This window comes from Lutjanus erythropterus, chromosome 6 (genome assembly GCF_056507025.1).
Source record: "Lutjanus erythropterus isolate fLutEry1 chromosome 6, fLutEry1.hap2, whole genome shotgun sequence".
In the NCBI taxonomy this organism is placed as follows: domain Eukaryota; kingdom Metazoa; phylum Chordata; class Actinopteri; order Lutjaniformes; family Lutjanidae; genus Lutjanus; species Lutjanus erythropterus.
In genome coordinates this window covers 14,491,105-14,510,569 of record NC_139322.1, presented here as the reverse complement: position 1 = coordinate 14,510,569, position 19,465 = coordinate 14,491,105, and the positions used below count along the sequence as shown (strand labels likewise).

At 41.2% G+C, this 19,465-nt stretch overlaps 1 protein-coding gene across 4 annotated transcripts in view; it reads left to right on the top strand.

The window, feature by feature from the left end:
- iqsec1a (IQ motif and Sec7 domain ArfGEF 1a) overlaps window positions 1-19,465 on the top strand; it is a 141,944-nt gene that overhangs the window by 64,635 nt on the left and 57,844 nt on the right. The window contains exon 1 of one of the 4 annotated variants that reach the window (XM_084720729.1): window positions 11,615-12,962. The exons of 2 other annotated variants lie outside the window; for them this stretch is intronic. In XM_084720729.1, coding sequence (XP_084576855.1) covers window positions 12,886-12,962 — 77 coding nt within the window. In that variant the 5' untranslated portion in view covers window positions 11,615-12,885. Of the gene's footprint in view, window positions 1-11,614; window positions 12,963-17,108; window positions 17,567-19,465 lie in introns of those variants that run through there. One more of the 4 variants, XM_084720731.1, reaches the window with a different exon arrangement.

Genomic DNA, 19,465 nt, shown 5'->3' with positions numbered 1-19,465 from the left:
AACACTTGCATTTCTGACACATGTGCTCTGCAGCTGGTGCGTAACACTGGGCTGAATTGCCCTGTCTTGTCATGATCTAATACCATACATGGGGATCAGTCATCTTAATGAATATGAGACCTTCATGGGTCTCCACTGAGTCCTTCACAGGCAATCTGCCCCTGACACTCACTGGCTTAAATCTCTGTCTTGTTTCCATGTGTACCGCACATATTCATGCATGAATACGTTCCTCAGATTCTCAAGTTCCTTTAGCGTACCAGTAATTATAATTTTATTACATGCTTCGTTCTGGTTTCGTTGTGGCATAATAGGTGATTGAACGTCTCGGTCTGTCTGTGGTTCTGAGATAGTGGCTGATCTCTTTTACTTCCAGCTTCGGTCCAAAGAAAGCTTTAACCACAGGGAGTCATGTGACTGGGCCGAGGGGCAGAGCTCCGGCAGGAAGGTGAAAGTGTGGTGCAAATCGATGACTTTGTGAAATGTTCACGGTCGTCGTTCGGGGACAGAGGAGATGTGTGGCAGATTGACACTAATGCGTTGGTTTGACTGTCTGACAAACAGACTAAGGCTCACAGTGTCTGGCCAACACTCCTTTAATGAGGAGCTGGAGCGGGATGAGCCTGTTCTGTTGTAAATGTCATTTCATCATCGCTGGCAGGCCCCCGTCCCTCTGGAATTCTAATGCTGCTGTGCTACTACACCGGAAGGCCAAGAGGAGGATATCCTGCGCCCAGTCAAAGGCTGTCTTGGCCTTTAATGATACTACCCTTCACTACTCTGGCCTGAAGGGATACAGAGGTTTCCTTGGGTAGAAGACTCGAAAGTACAACAAGACATGTGTTTTGTTCACTTTAGCACAGTGGAACAAACGTGTATGCCTTGAAAATTCATACTCCGCATGCTCAGGAGAGCTCGAGAAAGAACAACTGAGGAATTCACGATAAGTAATCAAACGAGAACTGATAATGGGCTGCCATGTGTGAAGATGTTTGGCAAGGATTTTTGATAACTGGTTGTCATACAGCTTACTGGTGCAGAGCAACATCCAGCTGGACCACACAGCAGGGCTCAGTACTGTATGTTCACACCCCACATGATGTATTTTGTGAAATGGAACAAATAAACTGTATTGGTGTAGAGCACATGAATCAAACTCAAGGCCTCGAGCCGAATCGAATGGAAGTACAGTGTCTGTACACTACATGTCCCGAAATGTATCCAGAGTTTGTTATCAGCACACGGGAGACGTCAAGCCGCTAGATATCATTAAATTCCAGATGGTATATAGTCATTTTCCAGCAGTCGCACTCTAGCCATGTGGTTGTAGCTAGCAAAATATTGTCATTTCATGTTTACGTTCATTTTTCAGTTAGTGTTTAAGCAAATATGCATGTAGTATTTGAACTTAATCGTTGTTGTTGACTTTGTTACTTCCTCGCTTTGTGTTTTTTCATTGACTTTTCTTCCTGCTTACAGAGCTATCATAAATTATTAAGATATTAGTAAAATCAATAATAATTGAATTCATGAGAAATTATGTAAAATGATGACAAGTGGATACATTTATATAGTTTTTACAGTGGGCCCTGTGAGGGCAACCATAATGAGGATACGGATGAAATTGAGTTTGACACCACTGGTATAGAGGTTATGCACTTGATGTGCACTTGAATGCCGTGAAAACACAAAAAGCACATTTAAGTGCTAAAGAGCTGTTGTGTGATTGACTGCACAAATAGACTCAACAAGATAGTGCGGCGATCCTTTTACAGTTCACAGAAACAACTGAAATCCAGGCACTTAAAAGGTATTTGAGGTTGCCATTTTTTGCAAAAATCAACACTGGTGCATGCATTAATGAAATAGAAATATCTTTACAAACTTGTCTACATACAACCAGAATATCCTTTAGTTTGTCACTTCAGGCTTTTGCTTTATATGTTTTCCTGTCATCCAAATAAAATGCATATAAATGTTAGGAAACCCAATTCCTGGCTACTTGTCAATGTCCATGAACCACTGTCTCTTTGAGTCCAACTTTTATTCCCGGTTTTGCAGTTTCCCCTACTAAAGGCAGCCCTGTTGCAGGATGTCTTGCCACTCAGTCCATTTTGAGGGGGTGTGTTCCAGTGGGAAAAAGACGTCAGTGCATACCCTTTATTCCTAAATTCACAGCCTCCCACATGTTTTTGACATAGATCTGTAAATACTTTAAGTTTTGCTGTGCAGCTTCATTGTTCAGTAGTTGTTAAGCTAGCTTGCGCATGAAAAAAAGGAATATTTGCTTTCTCATAATATGCTAATTTTGTAATTCCAGATCATGAAAGATATGGGCTTGAGTTAAGATGTGCACGTCTTTTTTTCTCAACCAAATGCATGTTAATCCTGTTGTCTGTGACATTACCATCCAGGAGGTTTGATCTTAGTGCATGGAATATTCTCTGGGTTTCATAATGACTCTCCTGTGTTCAGCACACTGAATATATAACATTACAGCGGCAAGGTGGCTAATAAACATCAATGGGCTTTACCCTTCATTGAGATAATGCCATGCATTCTCAGAGGGCATTCATGCCATAAAGCCGTTACAGCAGGAATACCCATTTCCTATTATTGGCTGAGAGATCCTTAATGTGATGCCCCTGTTCAAGTGACGCCAGCGCTGATGAAAAATAGAGTGCGTCACCGGAGCTGTAAGGCACTGACAGCACATTCCTCCACTTTGAGCTGGAGCCTTTGACAGCAGAGTGTGCTAGGTCTGCAGACTAAGAGAGTGCACAAAGACAACTGCCAGCAGAGCTCCAAATCTGCCTCCAGTGGAGACGGCAGCTGTAGGATGCATGCTGCAATTGCACGAGACAACAACTGCATACAATGCATAGCACTGCCAACACATGGGCTAGCACAGAGCATGCTGTCAGTTCATATAGCATCAGTGAATGGGGGCATAATGCTGCAGAGCTGGCACTGAGTCAGTTGTTAAAGCAGGGATACGTGTTGTATGTATGTACTGGCCTGCCTTCATAATAACCCTTTGATTTTTCACTTGTCTGATGGTTACAGTGACTGTCCGCTGCCATCAGTGACTACAGCCATTCTATAAAGTGGACGTGATTACAGCCATTACAGCACCGTCATTACTACTTCAGTCATTATACCAAGGATTGTATAGCTTATTCATTGATCAACCATTTGATCTCTTCTTAATGGTTCTGACAGATAGCAGGACATTCGCACTATAAGATTTCCTCTCCTGCTTCATCAATAATGTTCTGACAGAACAGGCCATAATAGAACACAGTAGAGCATAATATATCATGAATTAGAGATGTTCCAATACAGTTTTTTCATACTTGGTATGATACCTGGACTTTGCTTATTGGCCAGTAGTGAGTACGAATCTCCAATCCAAGTCAGTCCAATTCAAATTTATTGATAGAGCACATTTAAAAACGACAATAGTTGACCAAAGTTCTGGACAGTCAAATATAAAAAACATAAAAACAACACATAAAATAACACAATAAAATCAAAAGCATAAAACTATAAAAGCAAAATATAAAACATAATAAAAACAGTAAAAACATAAAGCTATAAAAGCAAAGCCACAAGGTCCAATGCCAATGTATTAAAAAATGTTTGGCCTGGCTCAGTTTGAACACATTTGGCATATGGGTTATTTTGGCTTAATTTTTGCACATTGGGAGGAAGTGGAGACACGGCATTCATCTTTATTGTGTCAATAGCTGAGTCTCATTCCCAGATCATGAAATACTCCTTGTGTTACAATACCCATACTGCCATACTATTTAGTATGCCAGAAAAAAGGTTTAGTATGTCCCAATACATAGTACGTCAAATGCAATGTGCCAAAAATACCAGGGTGTCTGACTGCATTTGGATTTTGCAGTACGTAAACCAGCATGCTTTTCTGGTTATGCTTACCCACAATCCTTTGCAATGGATGTATGAGGAAGAGTTTCAAAGTTGAAGGTGCCATGTTTTGAGGAAGTAGTATGTCCTAATAGTGTGCATATTGCGTGCAACAGTGCGTATTTTGAAAGGGCAGCTGCAGATGCAAGGACAAACATTTTGGGAACAAGACTCAACAATCGGCTAGCTTACTGACCTGTGATTGGCCAGAGTCTTCCATATCAACATTTTCTAAAGCCTGAAAACTGAGCCAAGAGGAGGAGTAGAAGTCTAGTTTTCTCTCGGAATACTTGAACAGTGACACCAAAAATAAACTGCCTACCCCAGCTTTAAGCTTCTGTAAACTGTAAACTGAATATCTTTGGGTTGTAGGCAAAACAAGACATTTGAGGCCATCATGTTGAGCGTTGGGAAACAGTTGGAAACATTTGTTTTTACCACCTTATGACATTTCATTGACCAAACAACTAATTGATTAATTAAGAAAATAATAATAAGATTAATCGATAATGGAAATTAACCATTAGTTGCAGCCCTACTGAGGTGTTTTATCAGCACAGTTGTGAAAAGAGCTCCAACACTACATCAGCCTCTCAAGTCAGGCAGCACATTGTACCATACTGTACCCTACTGTACCGAGTGCTGCAGCAGCATTTTGGCTTTAGTCAAAATAGCACAAACTTGGCTCGGGCTGAGCTCGGTCAGCTCAAAGACTGTCATTTGCACGCTCAAACGTCAGCAGCTGGACATCTGCATGCTGGCACAGAGTTTTCACTGGCTGAGTTTGCAGCTGGAGCTGTGTCAGCCATGTGTAAGGATTATCAAACCAACGGGAGCCGCTGCCGGCCTCTCACGGGCACGTTTCAGTGAGTTAAAGTTTCCTCCAGGGAGTAGCTAGTCCTGATGCATCCGTGGTTTGAAACAGCCCATAATAAGCCCCTGCCTTTGCCAATAGCAACGTCAGAAGCGACAGCACAGAGGAGAGTTGGGTGCACCAGTAAAAGGATGCATCTCCAGAACATTTTGTTCCTCTGGCAAAAATAAAAACAGATATGAGGATATGTTTATCAGCAACAATGTTATGTAATAACAACCATACCAAGATATCACTGAGCATGTTATGTTGCTTATTGATTCTTATTTCCATGATTTTCTGTTTACTGTTTCATAATTGAAAAAAGCTTTAAGCCATTTATACAGAGTGCATACCGGCTGACTCATGCTTATACAATATTTTCTTTCTATATGTGCTTTTCGCTCTCATGACTCTGGAATTTCTTTGCATGCTGTGCTGTGCTTGCTTCATACAAGACATAATCCTATCAGGGATTTAAAATGGTAAATCATAGTCATGTGTTAACATTGGCTCAGCCAGTACCCACGATTCAACAAACCATATCATTTATTTGATTATTAAAGAAGATGCAGCCATCTCTTCTCTGTCACAGAGACCGGAGTGTTGTACTTTTGCCAAGCACAGCCTGCTGTGTTGGACATGTCTCCCTGCTGGTGGTCCTGCATCTAAGCGTCTTCAGCGCTCTTCATCAGTTCTGCTGCCTGGCCTCAGGTTATGAAAGGCCTTCAAGATAGCTGTCAGGGACTGAAGACTGTGGGATCCACCTCCAACCAGTCATAGAGGATTTTATCCTCCCTACTTTTGTGTGTCTGTGCCTGTGCTTTCTGCTTTAATACAAAGCCAAAGCTGGAGGAGTGAGTCTGCTGCTATTATGGATGTCTCTCTGCCTCATCCTCCATATGTCTTTGTCTCCGTCTTCCTTGTTTTGTCTTCACGCCCTCCCTCTCCTCCTCGTCTTTTCTGTCCTTTTTTCCTCTCCACCTGTCTTGTGCATGTCTGCTCTCAGACTGAGCAGCTGTACTGTACAATCTGTGTGATGCAAGAGCAAACTGTGCTGTAACTTTAATGTAAGATTTTCTCCCCAGAGCACCCCTGTAAAGTGATATGGAATGATATTATCTGCCCTGTGGCATATACTAACATGCTAGTCAGATGCTCTTGTGCTTCTGTGCCTCCCTTTTTTTTGCCAGCAATGGTATTTCCCCTGCTGACTGCATGAATTTTGATTTTATCCTAAACAGAAGAGGAAGCATAACTGTGTGACACATCAGTGAGGTCCACGTGCAAAGAATTGTGGTTTTACAGTATAAATCACAATCCATAAATCATTCTAATGTTCTCTTTAAACTACATTTTCCATGCAGCCTTCATAAACTGTGTTCAATGATCTAAAGACAAATGGGTTTTTTTTTTGTGGGGAGATGTTCAAGCTGGCCACTTGAGATCTGAGGTCTGCCATTTATTGAATGCTTCTCTGCTGCGGCATGAATAAGAAATAAATGAATTTCCATGATGCATTGTGTTGATGTGCTCCGAGTGAATCAGCATGCCTGTCAGACTCTTCATTCCCCCTCGATCACATCAGCTCATTGGCTCCCAGGCTTTGAAAGCATGCGAGCTACTCCGATCTGCCACCAGGGGGTGAACTTTTCTAACACATGCTTTCAGACGCGCTGTCCTTCACACAGACAATATGAGCTCAGCAGGCTCTTCTATTACTTTAAATCCAAGCAAGGTTTGTCAGTATAACAAGCATGAGGAGGGACTGGTGCATTTGTTTATTGAGACTGTGATGTCTGAATGACTGTGAACCTTCACAAAGTGTTGTGTTTGTATTGTAATACCTATTCTGAACTTCTTAAAGCTTTCCCCTGAAAATTATCTTAATTATCTCATTAACAAGAAAACTAATGCTGGAAATGGAATGAATTTTGTAATGAAAAATACAAAATTATGACTCTGACTCCTATCTAGTATGATGTCTCCAGCATGGCTTTTTAATTCAATATTACCTTTTAGTTTGTGCTATCTTTTACTCTGGCATCTGTGATGTTGGCGTCCTCGCTCCAGGTTCCACACTAGAGCTGCAACAATTAGTCGATTATTTGATCAAAAGAAAATTAGTTGTCAACTATTTTGATAATCAGTTAGCAAAAATGTCAAACCTTTGCTTAGCCTTTTCAGTTTCTTAAATGTGAGGATTTGCTTCTTTGTCATTTATGATAGTAAATGAAGAGTCTATGTTACTAAAAAATAATTGAATCATGGGCCTATTCCACACATTGTTTCTCCAGTATGTTACACAAGCTGATTAGGACTCCCTGTCCTCCACTTTTCATTCAGCTCCCTCTTTCACCTCCTCTCACATACGTTGACCGGAGGATTTTCTGCAGCAGGCCATTTTCTTTTGAAGTGCTTATTGACTGCACATCACCCGCCCAGAGCAGATCGTGGTGAAATCTTTAGGGCGGCTTATCAGTGATTGACTGGGTCAGTCGCAGGAAGAAGCAGTGGGGTCCTTGCCTTGCACGGTACTGCTCAATATCAGCCTGCATCAGTGTCCTACAGAATGATGACAATAAAAGCTCATCACAGGGCTTTTCACATGAGGTCATTTATTCAGACTGATGGCTGAGCTGATATGATTTTCTGTCCTTTATAGCCTTTTGATCTGTGAAAGCACGTAAATTCATATTGATCCACCTGCAGTGTAGTGGAGGTTTTAGTCAGAAAGGGGGGAAATATCTGTCAAATTTTTATATCCTCACTCTACTTTTCGTGCAAATATTAAATTACAAGCACATGCTTTTGTTACTCATTTCATAATTGACCTTGACTGTGACCTCTGCAGAAATGCAGACACTGAAAGTGGAAAAGATCATCAGAATGAAAGGTCGTAAAGAGTCATAGCCATCTGTGGCACTTACCTTGTACCCATGTGGCTGTAAGGTCCCAGATTTTAACAAGTCAAACAGATTTGTTGCATGTTACTCTCCTTCCTCCAGTGTTTTCTGTCACTTTCTACCCTCATCTATTTAAAATGCTGCATGGAACTGTCATATCATGTTGATTTTGGAGGCCCCTGTGGACAAATGCGGTAGTGTTTTCACAAAATATGAAAATAGAAATAAAGATCTCCTTTTTAAAGCTATAATATGTGAAATTTCTGCAATAAAATGTCTAGACATATGTTATATGTTTTGTAGAGTTGTGTATCATCCCAAATGTTTCCAACCATGGTCAAATCACAGAAATCAGTAATTTTATTTAAGGAAATGGTGTGTTTCCTACTAACCAACGGTTGCTACAGTTTGTGGAAAAAAGGGTGATACATTTGAGGATGCTGTGAGTGTGGATTTTCACTCCTGTCCTATCACATGATGGTAAAAATTCCTGTCCTGTCCAAATTCTGGAAGAATGATTCCTGTTTCATCACGTTCCCCATCCACAGGAAAAAATAATGAGTATTCCTATTAGAACTACATATTTATATATATAAAAACTGACCTATTGTTGTGATGATTCCCACTCCCATTGGCTTTTCCTTTCAGTTCCAGTCCCATGATGAATAGTGAAATTGACTCCCATGATTCCACAACATTATCAAACTACATCTTTTGTTAAAAAATAAAGGACTAACGCAACAACAATGACATACGAGACGGAAAAGACACAACAAGACGAAATCCTAACAGACAAAAGCGCTTTAACAAGACAAAAGCGACATAAGGAGATGTAGGAAGATAAAATACTGTAAAAAATTCAACCACATGAAACAGACAAGAGAGGGAGTCCTGACTGTGGAGAAAAGGAGAGATTCGGTTGTCTTAGAACAGAAATAGTCAGTAGAAATGTCCTTCAGAGGGCGACTTTTTACTTTTATACTCTGAGTACATTTCAGAGCCTGCACCTTCTTCACTTTTACACAAGTAAAGAAAGTATACCTCTTTACTTGAAGTAGCTCTACTTTTACCAGAGTCTGTCTCACGTAAGGTCTGTACTTCTACTTGAGTAACAACTATGTGTACCTTTGCCACCTCTGTCTCCTCCAGTTCTGCATGGTGTAAATAATTTAAACTGATTTCAAGGAGAATCTGACCCAGCAGGTATTAAGAAGAATAACTATACAGAAATAGCCAGTCTTCATCAGTAGAGGCATCAATATTAAACTGAAACTCATTCATGACCATAACCGAAAAAAAACAAAACCTACTTAGAGTACATTTAAAATGTCAGTGAGTAATTTGTTGCTGGATACACCGCGCCCCTGCCAAACACTGAAAAATGCTGACAGCCTGCACAAGTTGACTGACACCCAGCAAAACTGAGGTGGAGGCGGAGGTGGAGGTATTGTGATGAGTGGAAAGAATGTTCATTGAGCAGGGACTATAAGCCAATTCACCACACATACAGACATGCCAATGCATGCCACCTTGAGCAATCCCTCCATCTACTTATAAAATTGTACCCTGTTGTGCCTGTATACACATTTGCTCAGCTCATTATCCCACAAAAACAAATACTAGCCTGTCATGTGTGTTTGAATCAGAGCCATCTGTGTTTTGTGCCAGTTAATGCCGCAATAATTGCTTTTCTTTGCCTTTGACAGACTCTAGTATGTTCTGCTCACAGAAACAGTGGGGTTTCCACCCACTCTTCCCACTGAAGGCAACTTCACATGAATTAGAAAAAGAGAACTAAAAGGGTTCTCTAGCATGACCCACATGAGTAAAGCATTAGCAGTCACAATGTGCTTTTTGAAACAATGAGAAAAATATTTTTAAGTGAAGTTACCTACCTTTAAACTGTGGTTGGTGGATTTTATCAACAGCACTGGCCTCTATCATTTAATGTTATCTGATAATCTGCTCTAAATGTGTCTTCACTTCCTAACACATGACGTGAAACCACCAAAATCAGAGTGCAGAAATGTAAAAAGAAAGATAATCACACTTGTTATGTTGGAGAACGTGAAACGTTAACTCGCTGAGAGCTGTTTTTCATCACGGCAGATTGAGATAAAGAGCGCAGATGAAAGAGTGTGTCAGTGTGGTCATTTTCTGTGAGATGTGTTTAAATCAGGAGGCCTGAATCGTGACAAAAGGCTGATGAATAGTGTGTAGATTCATTAATTCCTTAGTATCCCTGCTGTTCACACGGACTCTCAGTATAGCCTTTGTGCTGCCCTGGCCTTTCTATATATTGAGTCTTCTCGGAAAACAGAGGACGTCCATATTGTGCCAGGAGGTGTGTGAAAAGAGTCATGTGGAGATCACTAGTCAGACGAAACAGATCTTACTATACCAATTAGTGCGTTAACGTGTAAATATGCACACATGTTAATGTGTGTTTGTGTATTTGTGCGTTTGTATTTGCATACTTGTATAAATATGTGGTATTTCCAGTGTTTGTGTGTTTGTGTGTGTGAGTGTGTGGACACTGACAGTGGCTGAATATTGATGAGAGGCCCTTCCACACCCCTTTCCCATGAGTGCTGTCTGGGACTGGGTGGCACTGCAGTGTGGCACTGCATCTCAGGCAGAGAAAGAACAGCACTGTGCTGTGTTCAAATGTGAAAAAAAAAAAATCCCTTTGGCGAGAAAGGAGAACAAGGTTTTATGTATTAAATCTCTCCTATAAGGACTGCAGCACATCTGAACATTCATACTAATTTCATACAGATTTAAAGGAGGAATCTGTAATATCTTTACTGTTTTAAATCATAAAATTACCACGATATGTCTTCTGAGATTATGAAAACATGATGAGTTGAAATGCCCCCCTCTCTGACAACAATGCTACAGCCATGGTGTCCTCCCCACCTCTAACTTGTGTTTTTATTTATCAGTTTCATGTTTATTAGAGTAGACATTAGTGCCTTATGTTTGCTGAATGAGTATGTGCCTGTTTGAGTTGTAAGAAATCATTAATCATGTTGTAGAAGGAATAGATGTTTACAAAGGTTAAATTGAGCAGTATGTTAAAGGGCTCTGTCAGACAATAAGGCAGACAATCACTGAACCCAACTTTTGAGAGCAGTGGGCTTTTGTTCTCAGGATAACGCTCTTAGCTTTACGTTGACATTCAGTTGACATAAATAGGGATGGTCCTGGTGACTAATTTCCCTATCAGTTAAACAGTATTTAATTTAGATTGTTGACTAATCTAAAGATAGGAAAATGCTCAGAAAATGGCTAAATTTGAGCACGTTATTAAATAAAACATATTATGTGTATTAAGAGCCATTTAAAGATGTTATCAATTTTTTTATTATATATTTTAAATGCTGCTGAAAATGGAAAATTATCCTACAAAACATGACAACAGGGCAGGATCGCAATGTGTGCGAGGAAACAACATTGTTAATCCAGAGCTGAGTATAGCTGCCATGCAGTTTCACTAATGTTAGCAGAGCTTTAGCATGTTAGCACCAGCAGCCTAGACGCCTTGCAGGTTAACGTCTATGTGCCTGTGCTGTATGCGGCTGCACAATGCTCTGCTCGAGTAGCTATATCCCAGTTCATCCTCACACAGCTGTCTTACAATATTATTTTCATCAAAATACTGTCAAACTGTGCAGATTATGAGATTTCATCTCTCCCACTTTGCTAATAACAACATGCGGGCCATCTGGGCATTAGCGAGGGGAGGAGGGCTGCTGCCTGCCAGAGTTGCAGCCTTGGGTTAGCAGGTGACTGTGTAACATCTTAGGGGCAACAGTTAACCGGTGTTGTACATTAATAAAATATTAATGATTAGATTTAATGGCTAGTATTTCTGGTGCTGACTAGCATGTGTGACAACATTTTCAGCCTATTTAATATATTGTCTATGGTTCCATCATGCTTTTTTGACTGCAGTACTCATTTTTGAACATGCAATTGTTCGCATTCCTCCTTTAACATATTACAAATTCAATTTCACCACATTCTGTGTGCCATTGCATCATTCATGTCTCAGACTTACAGTTTAATCCAGTTCATGAATCAATCCATCAACCATGAATGAGCATTTGCTCAAGCAATCCAGGTGCAATTGTGTTTTCTGTAAGGTTTCCATGACCTTGATGAGTCAAATAATGCAACAGCTCTTTTCCTAGACACTGACAAAACATGAAAGCACTTGCATATTTTTTTTTTTTAACAAAGCTTGTGTATAAACTCATGTGGTCATACTACATTGCAGCAGCCCCTCCCCGCTGGAAAAGCTGACCAATCGCAGGCTGCTCTGCGAGGCTTCCATTTGAAGCTTCAGTAGTACGGTAGTGTTGCCCAGCAACCGGAATCGGCACATTTCTGGGAGGTCCTGTGTGGATGGCAGCAGCTGTAAGAGGCAGAGGGAGACAGAGAGAGCAAGAGGGAGAAGGGGGACAGAGATAGGAGGAGAGGAGGCTCAGGATTCCAGTGGAGGAAGGAGAAAGGGAGGAGAAGGATGGCGTTGAGGCTGAGGAAGGAGCCACGCTGAGAGTGAGAGAAAAGCAGTCTCTCGCCTGCCTCATTAGAAAGTTTGTTCCTGCAGCGGAGGAGGAGGAGGAGACAGAAACGGAGGCCATTGATGATCCTTGTTGAGTCTGTGCCTGTTCAAACAGGGATGAGCGAGTTTTTGGAGGACTCCTCTTCGTATCCGTGCTTCTACACATTCCAGTACCTGTGCCTGCTGGAGCGGCACAGAGCTCCGGCTGTAGCCATGATGTCTCAGAGGATCCTGGGCTGACGCACTGTGTTGAGGGACCGGCACAGAGGACAGACCGACTGACCTGGATTGGAGCTAAAACAGAGCTGAAGCAGCCAAAATAGAGCTTATTTTGGGAGGTGGATCCCGAGCAGTGGATTCAAATCAATCCTGCAGAGCGTTCCTAGAAAGGCCTGGCTCTCTGGGCTGGTGATGACTGAGACAGGTCCAGGAGTGATGTGGTCGTTCTGGGCGGGTTAAAACCACTCAGGCTGTCATTCGGTGGCAGTGGCGAGGCTGGAGCTCCAGAGAGGGACAGATCCACGCCAGGGATTCACTGCCTGAAGAAATGAGCCTTTTGGTGCCTTTTAATGTTGTCGGATCCTGCCGCTGTTCTGCCCTGTTGACTGTCTGAGCTGAGGATGTGGAAGTTCAAAGCGTTCTGCCTGGATTACTGGCATGTGCTGTGTCTGCACCCTCACAACAACTTTTATAAGAGGTAGGCTTAAAAATGGCTGCGTTCGGCAGTCATGTTTGGCTTAGATCATGTACTTCTTGTACATGTATCTGTTTGGACAACTCATGTTTGTTGATGTTGCTGCCTGTGTGGAAGCACTACCAACATTAAGCAGATCAATATGCTTTAAAACAGACTCTGGCATGGCTGATTGATAGAGAAACTGTTGCGGTGCTCAGCTCTGCACACTGACATGCCGGCTGACTGAGTGAGACATTACTCAGGGGCGTTATCGATTTGTCAGAGTGAACCAGGTTACGGCTGTTATTTTGTAGAGGCACTTGGTTAAGCAACTTGGCACTTAGGATGATCTTGTTTGTGTCGGTTGTCTGTTTAGTGTTTGCACTGCTGGAAAAGACCGAGGTGAGCTGTCTCTGACTGAATTCATTCATTGCTGTCCCACTGGGACCTTTCCTCATTCACCTTTCACCTACTGCATTATCCAAGCCTGATTACTGAGTCGAGTTTTGCAGCTCCCATCAAGGTTGGCAAAGAAATCCATTTTTTATGAATCTATAATGCGGTTTGGGATTTATTCTTCTTTCACCACAACATGCCCATCATGTCATCTGATTTGATTGAATGTCTCTTGGTGACTTTTCAAATTGTAAATCAAACCAGTGAATCAGAGGATACAAGATATATAACAGCCTGAAGATCTTTGAATGCAACATATCAGAGGTTTTACCACTGACGTTATCTTTTTCACAGCTTCCAGGTATGTTAAGAAGGTGCGCGCTCTTCTCTCACATTCACTGTGTAAATTACTCACCCCATCCCCCTGCTGCTGTGTTGAGACCACTAAAAAAAGCCTCTCATGTCTTTTACTGCCTATCACGACACAGATATCTGATGCTCCACATTCCATACACTCCTCAAACTGAGATGCACATGTGGTTTGCACAAAACAGCCACTATCTGTTGAAGATGCAAAGAAAAAGACAGACGTGGATAGATTTTCCATGACGATAAAGGTGCTTTAAGCATTTGGGTGGTCTTCTTTGTAATCTCTCTAATCTCACATGTGTATTTCAGCTGCAATTTCAGCTTCAAAGGACTGTAGCTTCTCTGAATTGCTGCCTTACTCTTATTCAGCATCGTTTAGATCGCAGGTTTTGCAGTTGTACAGACAAGAGCTACAATATTTCTGGTAGAGGTCTACCCAGCTCTATCTGCAGAGGTTTCCTTCATGCGCTTCCCGCCGTGCAGATGTGTTTGATGTCTGAATCAGAAGCGTGCTGTGGTGTTAACACACTGATCCACTATCTGTGAAATTCAGGGGCACCTGCCTTCTGTCATATCTCTATATGCTAATGCGTTCACACGTACTGTATATAAACACACAGTTTGTCATAGGCATTAGTATTCTGAAGGTGAGCACACAGTATGTCCATGATTCATTAATAATTCATCACTGATTTAGCTGGCAACTCTTCTCAGAACGTAGGCTTCAGGAAACCCCCCCAGCTGGAGGTGCTACCTCAATACCAAATGCTCGTGGTCTTGTAGTAATCTTTTTAGTCAGATTGTTGGATTCGTAGTGCTATTATGTGCAGCATTTCAAATCAGACTTCAAAAGGTGTGTGGTCTACTTCAGGGGTTTTAAAAGTTCGAGACTGTGGGCCTCTCTTCAGACAAAGCTTGGAAAAAGACGCCCCTCCCTACTTTAGTTTACCTGCTGATTATGTTATTTGGTCTGACAGACACTAAACAATTGAACCAAGATAGGCTAATATTTCTCTTTTACATAACATCAGACTACACTAAATACATAAAAAAAGGTCTGATCAAAGGCATTTATTAGTTTTTAACTCTGGAAAAGCAAAAGATACAGTAAATTTCCCCAAAAGTATTGTGTGTCTGAACTCTCTCTGTACCCAGATCACACATGTTTAGGCTATCGTTGATATCTTTTTGATGAGTGTTGTAATAACTCATGTAGAGCTGCAATGATTAGTCAATTAAATGATTACTTGTCAGCTATTAAATTAATATGCAGCAATTTTGATAACTGATTAATTGGTTTGATTCATTTTTGCAGAAAAAATGTTCTCAAATATGAATATTTTCTGGCTTCCTTAGTCCTCTTTGGCCCCTTGTACACTGGACAAAAAACCCACAAGTACACACCAACATCTGACTTTTGTCTTCAGTGGTAAAAAGTACATCAACAGTCAACAGTCAGTTCTGGGTCAAATGACTCTGCAGTAGTTATGGGTATTTATCCGCCCCAGCTCTGATTGGCAGAGATGTAAACATGACCAGGTGCTAATTGGCCAGCGTGGGCAGCGTGTAGGTCGCAGCTCAGAAGTTTTTTTTGTTGTTTCCTGGAGAGTTTGAAAACATAGACACAGTCATTGTTATGCTTCTTGGAGCAAGTAACCAATGGCAGGACTTATACCAGCAGTGTGCATCCAATGAGTCAGACTAGCACCCGTTGAAGGTGTGTATTTAACTGATGACTGCTTGTGTTTAGTCAGTTTTATTATGCAGCAGCAAAATCAAGAAATGTTTGGTTTTCATCAGCAGTAACTTAACATGACTCCTATACAGCTGAACGCAAACATGAAACAGTAAAATTAAGTAGACACCAGAAAGTACAAATTAGCGACTGCCTGAGACTGTTCAGGAATTACTGATCACACACACACCAAACTCATCATATTACTGGTTTAGGTGATGTTAAAAGCTGCTCCCTGGCTCTCATTCCATGCTTTTCTCCACAATATGTGATTTTATTTTGCTCTTCACAATCATCCGGTGACCCCCAGAAATGATCTTGCAGTCCCTGTGGAGAGTCCAGTGCCCAGGTTGAGAACCACTGGTCTATGACAGTAAACTGTATATCTTCATTGTGGACAAAACAAAACTTTTGTGGATGCTGGCTTGGGCTTTGGTAAAACAACATGTTCTCATCCCTTCAAAGGTACAATTTAGCTGTTCTATGTGACAGCAGCCTTTTAATATGTGATTAATGCTGTTAAGGGTTGCAGTTTGGTTAGGTTTAGGCACTAAAACTACTTGGTTAGGTTTATAAGAACATGTCTGGGGTTACAATGACTTTGTTACTTTAGGTATGTCTTGTGACATCACTGAAGCAACTGCAAAGTCATGTTCCTTACAACTTTTAATAATGTTTTGGTCTCACACAAGATGTGAACTCTGCTGGGTGAAAGCCATGTTTGTTTGACCCTCCCTCCCCCATGCGTGGACTTTGTCCCTCTTTTGCTACACCAACAGCCCGTTGTTTTTCTCTGAATGAGTCGCCGAGTTGCAGTGACAGTTTGTCAGAATCTGACGAGGTGAAAGTGAAACCAGGCTGGGGAAACAGTCATCAGCACTTGTCTGACATTTCACGGACCAAACAGCTAATTGATTGAACAAGAAAATGATTGTCAGATTAATCAACAATGAAAGCAGTTATTAGTTGCAGCCTTAAACTAATGTAATATTTTTTCATTTCCATTCCAGCGTTCTCTGAAACAGTTTGGAGCCCACGTCAGGAGGCCCACCTCCCACTCTGAAAACCTCTGGTCTACTTAGTTCTAAATAAATAACTAAATCTTTTGCTAACTCTTCAAATGTCTGATCTCAGTCTGTGACTCAGTGGGCTTTGGAATAATTTAGGATGGTTGTTGATTTTTGTTTTTTTCCCACCACTGTGAATAACTCATTATGTGTCTAATCCTGCAGGGTTACTGGAATATCCTGGTCACTGGGCGTAACTCATTACATTTCTCTGGCCTCGATGTAACATGTTCAGATTGTATCCCAGCACTGAGGCTGTGTTGTTAAAGCAAGGTCAGTGTAGTAACTCAAAACAGCCTCTCCCAGCTGCTGAACTGGGGTTCACCCTCCCCTCCTGCGTGGCCTTCCCATTGAGAGCAGTGTGATTGTTGGAGACGGGCCCGAATATTACCATACACACTGGGACTAAACGCTCCCTCTGGCTCTTCTCTATCTCTCCATCTATCTTATTCTCTCTCTCTTATTTCCACATAAACACAAGCACACATCAAACACACAACATTGGCCCTGCCCATCACCATTGGGGAGCACCAGATGAGTTAAAGACAGCTGAAAAAGGAACAAAAAGGGAAGGGGTGTCTGCAGAGAGGAGAAAGAAGGACTGCTGTGTGCTTCGTTGTGGGTGGAGAGCTTTTGTTAAGAAGAGGGATGATTTTCTGCTGCTATATGTACTGGGCCTTTACCTTACTTGGTCATCAGGCAGCTTGCTAGGGCAGCAACTCTGAGCCCAACATAAACCAGGGCTGGGAGAAGTTCGAAAAAAGGCACAGACGAAGTAACTTTAGCAGCGAAAGAATGAACTTCTCTGTGGCTTTTCGATGGAAAGTGAAGGATGTGGGGTGTAATTTGTGGTCGAGGAGGGAGTGAGCACAGACTGTACTTTTCGTGGCTCTTTTAGGGGGGAGTTGCTGCAGTTTTGTGTTTTTTAAAACTTTTGTTGAAACTTCCTCCCCAGTGCCATGCGCGTGATTTTTTTCGGGCATGTCTGATGCCTCGGGTGATGTCACAGCCATATGGAATGCGATGTGGAAGTACTGCATTTCCAGCCGAACTATAAGGTAGGAGACCATCTGGCTTTGACCAGCGTGGATGGCAGAGGCCTGCAGCATAAGTGGTGGTTGTCTTTGTGACTGACCACAGCAGTCTGTGCAGATATTTCTGACGTCTGACTGATCAAATAACATTCCTGTCTATATGCTCAAGCTTGGTGGTTTCCTCTCCAGAACCATGGAAATATATTATCACTGGCACACAGCTGAGAAAGTCAGACAGTAAAGACATTTTCAAGGTCTTTCTTTCAGGGGAGAATACTTTATCAAGGACATGTCTTTGATTATAAAGACTTAATAATAATCTGGCCATTCTTTTTCTCTATCTCTTTTATTTAAGCTTTCTTATCACTTAACTTTGTCCTCGCATATAAGTGTACAGCAGGAACGTCCTCTGACATACAGGATTCAAATCTCTGTGAATGAACACAAAAACCAGCACAAAGATTACTTTATTATTCTGTATCACATGGAGAAGATTTTCTTTCTGCCTCTTATTATTCAGAGTCTGTAGTGATGGAATTATTTGATATAATTTGTGTCGTCTATTGTAGCTTTCTCTCTTACCTTCACCCTGTGATTATAATCATGTTGCCTGCAGTGAAACTCAAAAGTACTTCTGTAATTCACACAATGGTAACTTCTCCAAACATACAGGCCTTTCATACAATCTGCCACCTATTGTTCTTCTCTGAAATGCTTTTTATTTTGCTGTTCTTGTTAATTTTTCTGTTTCTTTTTGTTTGCAATTTGTTTTTTGTGTTCAGTTTTTTTAGTTTGTTTTTCTTGGATCATATTTTTTATTTCTCCTTACTGGCAGGCAAAGCAAACACAGTATACACAGGGGTCATTACATAAGTCACCCACTCAGACATGCAGTATATACATACTACTGAATGTACACTATTCTTACATAAACATCAGAAACATTTAGGCCAATATAGATAATTGAGAGTCTAAATATAAATTGGCCAGTATTCATTTTTTAACATAAACGAATAACATTATCACTCAGACTGTTTCTCTTTCCAGATCCTGAATACAGATCTAATCAGTGTTGCCAGATTTGGCAGTTATCAACCCAGCTGGGAAATAGTTTATTTAATTAGATGAATAATTTCATTTTTGGCGAGACAAAAAGTTATATTCCAATAAATCAGCCCCGCCTCTCATCTTATTAGTATGAGTGAGACTGACACTGGCACTGCTTGACATGCAGTGACAGGTAACTGATAACAGTATGACCCAAAGTTTATTACAACTAAAGTGACAGTGTCCAAGTTTTATTCTGTCATAGCTCTGTGAAAAGACTTGCATCTGTTCATTTTAGCACAAACATTTTAAGGGATCTATTGGCAGAATATGGGAGAAATTAAATATAATATCCATTACTATATTTTCATTAGTGTGTAATCACCTGAAAATAAGAATTGTGGGTTTTTTTAACCTTAAAATAAGGCATAAATATCAGCAGAGGGCGTGGGTCCACGTTGTTGCCCTGCCATGTTGCACCGCCATGTTGCACCACCATGTTGCACCCCATGTTTCTGCAGCAGCCCAGAATGGACAAACCAAACACTGGCTCTAGATACGGCCTTTCGCGTTTTTCGTGAGCTTGGCAGGCACCATAGTTTTTCCTACATGCTTGAAAGAGGAGGGTAAGGCAAGTGCTATTCACATGGTTGTAATCTAGAACCTCACCACTGGAGGCTACTAAATTCTACACACTGGTGCCTTTAATGTCACATTATCTAAAAGACTTTTATTTTATTTTATTGTACTATTACATTTGTTCTTTATTGTATCCATGGTTTGGCATTTACCCTGTTATATGAACAAATCAAAACACTACAAATTAAAGATTGGGCTACTTTTATGTCAGTTTGGTGGATTCTAGGCTCTGATTGG